The sequence below is a fragment of the Chiloscyllium plagiosum genome, chromosome 27 (genome assembly GCF_004010195.1).
Source record: "Chiloscyllium plagiosum isolate BGI_BamShark_2017 chromosome 27, ASM401019v2, whole genome shotgun sequence".
NCBI classification, from domain to species: Eukaryota; Metazoa; Chordata; class Chondrichthyes; order Orectolobiformes; family Hemiscylliidae; genus Chiloscyllium; species Chiloscyllium plagiosum.
In genome coordinates, this window is record NC_057736.1 from 47,682,316 (window position 1) to 47,694,428 (window position 12,113).

At 42.7% G+C, this 12,113-nt stretch overlaps 1 protein-coding gene across 2 annotated transcripts in view; it reads left to right on the forward strand.

Annotated features, from left to right (window-relative positions):
* The window catches only part of LOC122563760 (potassium voltage-gated channel subfamily KQT member 4-like), a 631,877-nt gene that overhangs the window by 419,658 nt on the left and 200,106 nt on the right, over positions 1 to 12,113 (forward strand). For both annotated transcript variants that reach the window (XM_043717964.1, XM_043717965.1), the window contains exon 3: positions 9,385 to 9,511. In XM_043717964.1, the coding sequence (XP_043573899.1) occupies positions 9,385 to 9,511 (127 nt within the window). The remainder of the gene's footprint in view (positions 1 to 9,384; positions 9,512 to 12,113) is intronic.

The window sequence follows — 12,113 nt, forward strand, 5'->3', positions numbered from 1 at the left end:
GTTCTGTCCTTGTTACGGTTGGAGGGGTGGGGTTTGAGGGCGGAGGTGCGGGATGTGGATGAGGTACGTTGAAGGGCATCTTCAACCATGGAAGGGAAATTGCGGTCTTTAAAGAAGGAGACCATCTAGTGTGTTCTGTGGTGGAACTGGTCCTCTGGGGAGCAGATACAGTGGAGGCGGAGGAATTGGGAATATGGGATGGCATTTTTGCAGGAGGTAGGGTGGGAAGAGGTGTAATCCAGGTAGCTGTGGGAGTCGGTGGGTTTGTAAAAAAAAAAATCAGTGTCAAGTAGGTTGTTATTAATGGAGATGGAGAGGTCCAGGAAGGGGAGGGAGGTGTCAGAGATGGTCCAGGTGAATTTAAGGTCGGGTGGAATATGTTGGTGAAGTTGACGAACTGCTCAGCCTCCTCGCAGGAGGTATGTGAAGGGGTCCTCGGATGTTAGGCAGGAGTCCTTATCTTTATCCCCCTCCGTCCATGCATCAATGAATTTAATGATGTTGTGATGTCGAACACATCTTCCGCCGCCTCCGCCTCCGAGCTTACTTTTTCAATCAGGACTCCCGCCCACCTTCCAAAGACCCCTTCACACACCTCCAACACACTCCATCCACTTGGACACGCCGTGCTGGCCTACTACCCGCCCTTGATCTCTTCAGTTTCAACTGCCACCGGGACATTAACCGCCTCAACCTGTCTACCCCCCTCCCCCACTCCAACCTCTCACCCTCACAATGTACAGCCCTCCACATCCTCTACTCCAATCCCAACCTCACCATCAAGCCAGCAGGTAAAGGGGGTGCAGTGGTAGTTTGACGCACTGACCTCTACACAGCTGAAGCCAGACGCCAACTCGAAGACACCTCCTTTTACTGTCCACTCGACCATGACCCCACCACCATCGCCAAACCGTCATCACTTCAGGAGATCTCCCACCCACAGCTTCCAACCTCTTAGTCTGGGAATCCTGCACCGCCCGATTCTACCTCCTTCCCAAGATCCACAAGCCTGACCACTCTGGGCGACCCATTGTCTCAGCATGCACCTGCCCCGACCGAACTCATCTCCACCTACCTCGATACTGCCCAGTCCCCCCTAGTCCAGGAACTCCCCGCATACGTTCGAGACATCACCCTCGCCCTCCACCTCCTCCAAGACTTCCGTTTCCCCGGCCCCCAACACCTCATCTTCACCATGGACATCCAATCCCTCTACACCTCCATCCACCATGACCAGGACCTCCATACAAGGCTCGAAAGGAGCCTTCCACATCCATCAAAATTTCACCTGCACATCCACCAATGTCATTTATTGTATCCGTTGCTCCCGGTGCAGTCTCCTCTACATTGGGGAGACTGGCGCCTCCTCGCAGAGCGCTTTAGGGAACATCTCCGGGACACCCGCACCAATCAACCCCACCGCCCCGTGGCCCAACATTTCAACTCCCCCTCCCATTCTGCCGAGTGCATGCAGGTCCTGATCCTCCTCCACCGCCGCTCCCTCACCACCTGACGCCTGGACGAAGAACGCCTCATCTTCAACCCCAGGGCATCAATGTGGACTTCACCAGTTTCCCCTCCCTCCACCTTCGGGGTGGGGCCATTCGCCATAGCCCATTCGCCATAGCACATTCGCCGCCGACGATTCGCCACTGCCCTTTCACCACCGAGGACGCTTAGCTACCACCCATTGGCCACTGAAGACGATTCGCCACCGCAAATAACTCGTATATTTTGAATATAGTTTTTGCGTTGTTTCAGTAACAACTTCTTTTCATTACAGAAGAGTGTTTTTTTAAAGCTTGTATTTTTGGAATAGGAATTTTTAGTTTGGAAACAGAAATTATTACTAAACATGGAAATAAGAAGTTTTACCACAATGGTTTTATATCAGTGCTATGAGAGAATGTTTTCCTGAAGTTAGAATTAACCAATAAAATGATATTTATTTTACCTTTTTTTTAATCAATATGTAGTATGTAGTTGTATAAATAAAGGGGACTGAGAAGTATGAAAGAACAGGCGGGAGGGAAAACAATCACTACAGATATATCTTTCCCGTGGCGAATAGTCTCCAGAGGTCAAATCACCCCAGTGGAGAAACACTGGTGGCGAACCGGCAGTGGCTAATTATTGTCGGCGAATGTGCCGTGGCGAATTGTCACCAACACCCCCCCCCCAACCTTATCCCAGTTCCAAACTTCCAGCTCAGCACTGTCCTCATGATCTGTCCAAGCTGCCAACCTATCCGCTCCACCCTCCTCTCTGAGCTATCACCTGCATCCCCATCTCCATCCACCCATTGTATTCGTTGCTACCTTCTCCCCAGGACCCCACCCATCCTGCCCCCAATTTATCTCTCCACCTGGAGGCTCCCTGCCTCTATTCCTGATGAAGGCTTTTGCCTGAAACGTCGATTTTCCTGCTCCTCGGATAATGCCTAATCTGCTGTGCTTTTCCAGCACCACTCTAATCTAGACTCTGTTATGGTTAAGTGCTGATCATGCTTCTAAGAGTGTAAAGCAATGCGATTGTCCTGTTATTACTGCTCAAACACTAGCATGTGTCAAGCCATACTGATACTGAATAATATTTAACTACTGACGAAGAGAAGTTATCATTTTGAATCATTTCAGAAATGGAAAATGAAGCAGTTAAAGGGTTAATTAACATTCTCTAATTTCAATTGTGTTGAGTGGATGAGTTGCAGGTTGACCTTGCTAATATGGAGTGAATAGGTTCCAGATTGCTGTTGCATGGATAGAGGACAAGCTGCATTTGTTAGTTCAGAGGGCATAAATATTATAGTAATATCACTTGCCTCCATATATGGATTGCAGGTTGGCCTCACCAGTGTATAGTATATAAACTGAACCTTGTGTGATGCTGCTTCATTAGCAAGGTTATGCTGTCCTTGGCTTTGTTTTCAGAGAGGTCGTAAATGCAGCAATTCTGAAAGGTTTAGGTTTGAATGGTTTTTGGGCCAATTTGATTATAACTAACAGGTACTGTCTCAAGCAAAAGGCTTTCAAGTTTAAAACAAAACTCTTGTACAATGAAAGAGGAATGGTCAGTTCTCCCAGCTCAGTTTTTCTCTGGTTTGGTTTGGGTTTTAACAGTCTGGCTGTTCACTGAAAACAGTCAGTCAGTTTGAGGCCGCTGGTCCAAGTAACAGCTACAGGGAAGGTGTTCCATGCTGAATCTCTCTGCCATCTCTCTCTCTCTTCTGTAAGACCCTGTGTTTGGTTTTATCTTTTTTGCAAAGGGACGTTTATGGGGATTGTTGCAGGAATTTGGAACAGCATCATTAAGTTGGGATAGTCTGTTGAATTTTCAGACAGATAAAGTTATTCTATATTCTGTTCTCTTTTGTTATGTTTTATTTAGTAAGGTTACAAATAAATTCTGTTTTGTTTAAAAGTAAGTGATTGATCTAGCTAAATCGCTCCTGTAATATTCACTCTACACCTGTTTAAAACAACCAGCAAAGTTAGGGTCCGGGCTACTTTCTTGAAATGTTTTGAGGCAGCCTGGCCTGGCCTGGCCCATAATAGATTGGGACTTGTCTAGAATTTCTCTCTCGTTTCAATTCGGGATTAGGGTTGCTGGGCTCATAGATAGCGAGTGGTAGGTTTTGAATTCTGGTGGTTTAAACAGTGCTTGGGATAGCAATGGCTCTTTCAGTCACCAAGAGATTTCTGGGGGTGGTAGAAGGGGGTTTTACAACAGGTGATTAAGGCCAAGCTGCTGGAATTAGCAGACAAGCTGGAGCTGGAGCTGCCTCCTTCCATGAGGAAAGGAGAGATAATTACAGCAATAGCTCAGCATTTACATTTGCTGGAAACACCATCAGAATCTTCAGAGATGGCTAAAGTTCAATTGAAAATGAAACAGCTTGAGGCAAAAGACAAGGAATGAAATGAAATAGTTTGAATTACATTAAAAGCAGAGAAAAGAGAAGAAGAATGAATCGCTTTAGCAGAACAAAAAGAAAGAGAGAAAGAGAGAGGAAAGAAAGAAAGAGAAGGGGTTTGAACTTCAGAAATTGGCACTTAGACAGGAAAGTCAGCTTAAAAGGATGGAGGTGAAGGTTGAAGGTAAGCTTAGTGAGGAAGAGAGTGAGGATGAGCAAACCCATGGTAGCCAAAGGCCTGGTGGGAATCTGTTTAAATATATTCAAGCATTGCCTAAATTTGAGGAGAAGGACGTGGAAGCCTTGTACATTTCATTTGAAAAGGTGACTGAACAAATGTGGTGGCCAGTGACCATGTGGGTTTTCTTGATCCAGACTAAAATTGTAGGTACAGCTAGTGAGATATTCACTTCATTATCAGAGTACGTATCAGGCAAATGAGGAGGTGAAAAAAGCCATCTTAAGTGCATATGAGCGTGTGTCAGAAGCTACAGACAATGTTTCAGGAATCTAAGGAGGGAACCTGGTCAAACATACATTCAGTTTGAAAGGATCAAACGAAGTAATTTTGATTGGTGGATAAGGGCATAAAAAAATAGAGCAAACCTATGACATTCTTGGAGAGGCAATTATTTTGGACGAGCACTAAAATTCACTTTTGTGGAAGAGCAGAGAGTTAAAACAGCAAGATTAGCAGATGAAATGGCTGATCACTAAGAGTTGGTCCATACATCAAGGTTTGGCTTCCAAAATCAATTTCAATCCATGAGAGTTAGAAATTGGGGAAAAGTGAAATCCTCATATGGAAAGGGAAATGTAGTTCTCGGTGAAGATCATAAGGATAAGTTACAGGTAAAAGGAAATCCTTGAAGGGGAAAGAGAAGTTAAAAGCTCCACTGTTTTCACTGCAATAAAGTAGGCCACATGAAATTACAGTGTTGGTGGGTTAGGAAAAGCAGGATGTAGGAAAACAGGATAAGCTGCACCAGAATGTACAACCTGGTTGGACATTGGTTAAGGAGGAAGTGCCAGATATTCTTAAACCATATACCTGTGAGTTAGTTCACATAGACCAGGCGCAGCAGGAAAAGATGTATCTCTTAATATTGTAACAGGATCCTCTCAATCTGTGATGTTGAGAGATGAAGGACTATTGCCATAAAAGGTGCTAGTAATGGGAATTCACAATGAGACAAGAAGCGCTCAGTTATGTAAGGTGAGGTTAGAGTGTGCAGTGAAGTGTGGAGAAGTTGTGGTAGGAGTACTGGACAAACTCTTAGCTCCAGCAACACAATTTGACCTTGCTAATGATATAGTTTGTTCAGGAGTAGGGGTACTGTGATTGAAAAGCCAGTCAAGATTCAGGCAACTGAGCTATTGCAGGATACATATTCCAGGATATTTCCTGACTGTGTGATAACGATGTCACAAAGTCACCAGTTGAAACAGGAGAGATCAAAGAGTACAGCTAAGAAAGTTGAAGGAGAATTAGCAGAGACCCTGTTTGTTCAAATCTTTGAGACAAACCAGGAGCAAATAGATGACAAAGCAGACATCTTTAGCTCAGATAAATTAACTGAGTTACAGCAGAAAGATGAACATTTAAAATTATTGTATCAAAAGGCACACATGGAAAAAGAATTTGAATGTATCCCTGAATGTTACAATCTTAAAAATGATATGTTAATGAGAAAATGGAGACCATCACATATTCAGGCAGATGAAAAATGGGCAGAAGTTCAACAAGAGGGTGGCACGGTGGCACAGTGGTTAGCACTGCTGCCTCGCAGCGCCAGAGACCCGGGTTCAATTCCTGCCTCAGGCGACTGACTGTGTGGAGTTTGCACATTCTCCCTGTGTCTGCGTGGGTTTCCTCCGGGTCTCCGGTTTCCTCCCACAGTCCAAAGATGTGCAGGGTCAGGTGAATTGGCCATGCTAAATTGCCCGTAGTGTTAGGTAGGGGTAAATGTAGGGGTATGGGTGGGTTTCGCTTCGGCGGGGCAGTGTGGACTTGTTGAGCCAAAGGGCCTGTTTCCACACTGTAAAGTAATCTAATCTAAAAGTCGTATTGCCAGTGTGTTATAGAAAGGAGGTGTTGTGGGTAGCACAAGAGCTACCACTAGGGGGTCATTTTGGAGTGAGAAAAACCCAAGCTAAAATACAAAAATATTTTTACCATCCTGGACTGCACAAGGATGTAGTTGAATATAGCCAGACATGTCATATATGTCAGGTGATTGTAAAAACACAGGCAGTAATAAATCATGCACTTTTAATTCTGGCATTTGAGGAACTTTTTACAAGAGTCTTAACTGATTGCATAGAACTCCTACTGAAAACAAAAAGTGGGAATCAGTAACTGTTAACAATAATGGATGTGTCCGCTAGATTTCCAGAGACAGTTCCATTATGCAATTCCACAACTAAAAGGATTGTGGAGGAATTGCTCAGATTTTTCACTAGATGCAGACTGCCCACAGAGATACAATCAGATCAAGTGTCAAACTTTACATCAAAGTTATTCAAGGAAGTTATGGACAGCTTAGGAATAAAACAATTCAAATCTACTGCGTACCATCCAGGATTGCAGGGAGCGCCAGAAAGGTGGCATCAGACATTAAAGACCATGTCGAGGACTTATAGTCAAGACTATCCAGATGACTGGGATTCCATTAGTACTTTTTGCGATCAGAGATGCACCAAATGCATCAACCAAATTCAGTCCATTTGAATTAATGATCGGGCGTGAAGTGAGAGGACCACTGAAATTGATTAAGGAGAAAATAGTAAGTCAGAATTCAGAGACCACATCTCTAATCTATGTGTCAAATTTTAGGGAACACTTAGCTAGAACGGGGCAGTTGGCTATACAACATTTAAAAGTATCAGAGCATACTATGAAACAGGATACAGATAAGAAATCAAATACTCGCAATTTTGCTATGGGGGATAAAGTGTTAGTGGTCCTTCCAGTAATAGGTGAACCTTCAAAAGCAAGCTTTAGTGGACTTTATCAAGTTGAAAGGAAATTAAGTGAGGTGAATTATTTGATAAGGACTGCAGACATAAGGAAATCTCACAGAATATGTATGTGAATGTGCTCAAAAGGTATTTTGACAGGGAAGGAAAGCCATAGGAGACAGAGGGAAGAACCAGGTTCAGACGATTCTGAATTGGGCATTCCTCAAATTAAATTGGACAGTGAGCAAGTTGTCAAAGATTGAGATAAATTATTGAGTTATCTTCCAGAGGAAAATGACCTGAAAAAGTTATTTCTATCACATGGAAATAAGCTGGGAAGTACTAACCTAGTTATGCATGATATGGATATAGGAGATGCTATTCTGATTAAGCAACATCCTTGTAGGCATTACCTTCTAAAGTTAGCGCAGGTTCAAAAGGAGATTGAGCACATGCTTCAAGACGATATAATTGAAGTGAGTTACAGTGTCTGGAGTTCACCCATAGTAATGGTGCCAAACCCAGATGGTACCCATCGCTTATGTGTGGACTAAAACGAAGTCAATGCAGTTACAAAGACTGATGCTTATCCGATTCCGCGTTTGAAAGACTGTGTTAAAAAGGTGGAACAAGCAACTTATATTTCTAAGTTGGACTTGCTCAGAGGATGGTATCTTTGTCTGAAAGATCAAAGACAATTTCAGCTTTCGTAATGCCAAATGGACTATATCAGTTTAAAGTCATGCCATTTGGTATGAAAAATGCGCCAGCCACATTTCAGAGATTAGCCAATAAGATCATTGCCGGATTACCCAATTGTATAATTTATATCGATGACCTTGTGATTTTTAATCCCACATGGAAGGAACATTTACAACATTTATCAGACTTGTTCGATCAACTTCAGGAGACAGGCTTGGTGAGAAACCTGGCTAAAAGTAAATTTGCCAAAGCCCAAGTCACCTTCCTGGGTCATGTTATTGGATATGGACAAATGGCCCATAGGATGCAAAAACAAAGGTAATTAGGGAGCTTCCCATACCATTGACAAAAAGAGCAGTACTATGGTTCCTGGGATTGAGTGGAATTTATCGAAAATTCGTACCAAATTTTAGCAGTGTGGTTTCTCCACTCACTGAATTAATAAAGAAAGGCAAGAAGCTTCAGTGGACAGCAGACTGTCAGAAGACATTTGACAACCTGAAAGCTGTGTTAACCACTGCTCCAGTATCAGCCACATCTTATTAAGCAAAGCCATGTCGGTGCTGTGCTCTTACAGGAAGATGATGAGAAGATAAAAAGATCTATTGGGTATTTTTCCAGGAAACTGAACATTGATCAGCAGAAATATTCAACATTTAAGAAGGAGACTTTGAGCTTGATGTTGGCATTACAACATTTCAATGTTTATGTTACCAGTAATGTATCTGAGACAATCATATACACTGATCATTGAAGTTTATGGAAAAATTTAAGGACAAAACTGACAGACTGTTTTTATTGTTACAGCCATTCAATTTGAAAATTATGCATGTGGCAGGATGAGGAAACATGATTGCCAAAGCATTGTCGAGACTTGAATGAGAAACAGGCGTTCGGTGGCAGGAGTAAAACTGACGGAAACAAATGTAGCAGTGCACGTTTGCATGACTATTGTCAATGTAATCTATATATGTGTGTGTGGAGTACAAACTGTTTAAGATTAAGGGGTTTTAAAATGAAGCTATCTTTGGACGTTGATGGTTCTTTTTTTTAAAGGGGGGAGTTGTGATGATGCTCCTTCATTAACAAGGTTATGCTGTCCTTGGCTTTTTTGTCAGAGCAGCCATAAATGCAGAAATTCTAAAAGGTCGAGGTTTGAAGGGTTTTCGGGCCAATTTGATTATAACTAACAGGTACTGCCTCAAGCAAAAGACCTTCAAGTTAAAAAAAAACTCTTGTACAATGAAAAGGGAGTGGTCAGTTCTCCCAGCTCAGTTTTTCTCTGGTTTGGTTTGGGTTTTAGCAGTCTGGCTGTTCACTGAAAGCAGTCAGTCAGTTTGAGGCTGCTGGTCCAAAGAACAACTACATGGAAGAAGGTGTTCCATGCTGAATCCCTCTGCCATCTCTGTCTCTCCTGTAAGACCCTGTGTTTGGTTTTACCTTTTTTGCCAAGGGGTGTTTATGCGGATTGTTGCAGAAATTTGGAACAGCATCATTAAGTTGGGACAGTCTTTTGGGTTCTCAGACAGATTAAGTCATTCTATATTCTGTTCTCTTTAGTTTATATTTTATTTGGTAATATTGCAAATAAATTCTGTTTTGTTTAATGCTAAGTGGTTGAGCCAGCTGCATCACTCCTGGAATATTCACTCTGCACCTGTTTAAAACAATGAGCAAAGTTAGCATCCAGACTCCTTTCTTGAAATGTTCTGATAGGGCCTGGCCTAGTCCATGACAACCTTGACCACAAGTTTAGAGTTGAGAAACTCAGTACTAATGCTATATGTTTAATTTGTCCTGTTCTACAGGAATTCCTAATGATCATTGTATTTGGAATGGAGTATGTGGTCCGAATTTGGGCAGCTGGCTGCTGTTGCCGGTACAGAGGATTGCAGGGGAGGCTCCGATTTGCTCGAAAGCCATTCTGTGTAATCGGTAAGAAACACTAGATTGTATGACATCCTTGAAAAAAAAAACCTGGATCCCAACAAACATAAATTATATTAATGAAATAGAGAGCATATTTCTTCTGTTAGGCCCTGGTCCATAGCTGAATATTCTCCGGCATTTTAAGTGCTCATCCAGCTGCTTCTTAAATGTTACGAGAGTACCTGCCTCCACCACCTTTTTAGGCAGCAAGTGCTATATTTCCACCAAGCTCTGAAAATTGGTTTTCTTGGATCTCCTTTAACCACTTAGTCTTCACCTTAAACACATCCCCTCAGGTCTTAGACACGTCTGCTGTGGGGAAAATATTCTCATGATCTACCCTGTCTATGCATCTCATAATTTTGTATACTTCAATCAGAAAACCCCTGCCCCTCAGCCTCGTCTGCTCCAAGCAAGACAACCCAGTCTATTCTGACTTTCCTTATAACTGAGACTTCTCATTCCAGGTAACGTCCTGGTGAATCTCCTCTGCGTCCTCCCCAGTGCAATCTCGTCCTTCCGATAGTGTACCAACCAGAACTGTACACAGTATTCCATCTATGGTCTAAGCAATGTTTTATACAAGACTACCTAGCTCTTATATTCCATGCTCTGGCTAATGAGGACAAACATCCCATATGCCTTCTTCACCACCCTGTCTGCGTGTCATGACAACTTCAGGAATCTATGGATTTGTACACCAAGGTTCTTTTGTTCCTCCCGAAGGACCTGCCATTCATTGTATATAACCTTCCCTTATTAGACCTCCCAAAATGTATCATCTCACACTTATCAGGATTAAATTCTAACTGCCATTATTATGCCCAATTTACCGGCTGATTACTATCAGACTGTAGGCTGAGACCATCCTCCACATTATCATTACCACCCAACTTTCGTGGCATCTGCAAACTTAATAAATTGTACCTGCTACATTCACATCCAACTTATTAATGTACATAACAAACAGCAAGGTTCACAGCACTGATGTCTGTGGTACATCACTAGTCATAGGTTTCCAGTTATAAGAACAATCCTCCACCGTCATAGAACATAGAACATATAGAACATAGAACAATACAGCACAGAACAGGCCCTTCGGCCCACGATGTTGTGCCGAACTTCTAACCTAGATCAAGTACCCATCCATGTACCTATCCAAATGCCGCTTAAAGGTCGCCAATGATTCCGACTCTACCACTCCCACGGGCAGCGCATTCCATGCCCCCACCACTCTCTGGGTAAAGAACCCACCCCTGACATCTCCCCTATACCTTCCACCCTTCACCTTAAATTTATGTCCCCTTGTAACACTCTGTTGTACCCGGGGAAAAACTTTCTGACTGTCTACTCTATCTATTCCTCTGATCATCTTATAAACCTCTATCAAGTCACCCCTCATCCTTCGCCGTTCCAACGAGAAAAGGCCGAGAACTCTCAACCTATCCTCGTACGACTTCCTCTCCATTCCAGGCAACATCCTGGTAAATCTTCTCTGCACCCTCTCCAAAGCTTCCACATCTTTCCTAAAGTGAGGCGACCAGAACTGCACACAGTACTCCAACTGTGGCCTAACCAAAGTCCTGTACAGCTGCAACATCACTTCACGACTCTTGAATTCAATCCCTCTGCTAATGAACGATAATACTCCATAGGCCTTCTTACAAACTCTATCCACCTGAGTGGCAACCTTCAAAGATCTATGTACATAGACCCCAAGATCCCTCTGTTCCTCCACCTGACTAAGAACCCTACCATTAACCCTGTATTCCGCATTCTTATTTGTTCTTCCAAAATGGACAACCTCACACTTGGCAGGGTTGAACTCCAAGGTCATCCTTTGCCTCCTATTTGTTAGCCAATTTTGGATCCTGTGGGCTCTTACTTTTTGGACCAGCCTTACATGTGAGACCTTGTCAAAGACCTTATTGAAGTCCACGTAAACCACATCAACTGCCCTACCCTCATCAAAATTCAATTAATTGAGATAGGCCCCTCTGACAAATCCATGCTGGCTATGCACAATCAATCACTGCCTTTCTAAGTGTTGCTTAATTTGTTTCTCAGAATTTTTTCCAATTATTTCCTTACCACTGATGTAAGGGTAGAGGGAGATTTACTCTGTATCTAACCCTGTATTTTCCCTGAGTCTGTTTGATTGGGAACAGTACAGAGATAATCTGATTTTCAATAAGAAAAAGCATCATCAAATTTTAAGATATATCTGGACTAGTAGCCATTGCTGGTCAATGAGCATGATGGGTGATTGGGATTTGATGGTCTGAGTTGTGATATGGAATACCTGTAATCTTATGAAGAGTGCAAGTTCAAGGGCCAACCGACAGACCATTAAATTGGTAAAACCGGCAGAGAAGGTGGGAAAATGGGAAGTAATTTTAACCATGAAACAATGTTTTGGAAAGATTTTAGAAATGATAATGTAGGACAAAATTAATAGTTAATAGAACATATTTAGGTTAATTAATGGGTGCAGCATGAATTTGTTGAAGGCAAATTGTTGTTAACCAACTTGATTGAGTTTTGATATATCAAAGGAATTTGGTGGAATCGTGTAGCTTATGTGTATATATGGATTCCAAAAGATGTT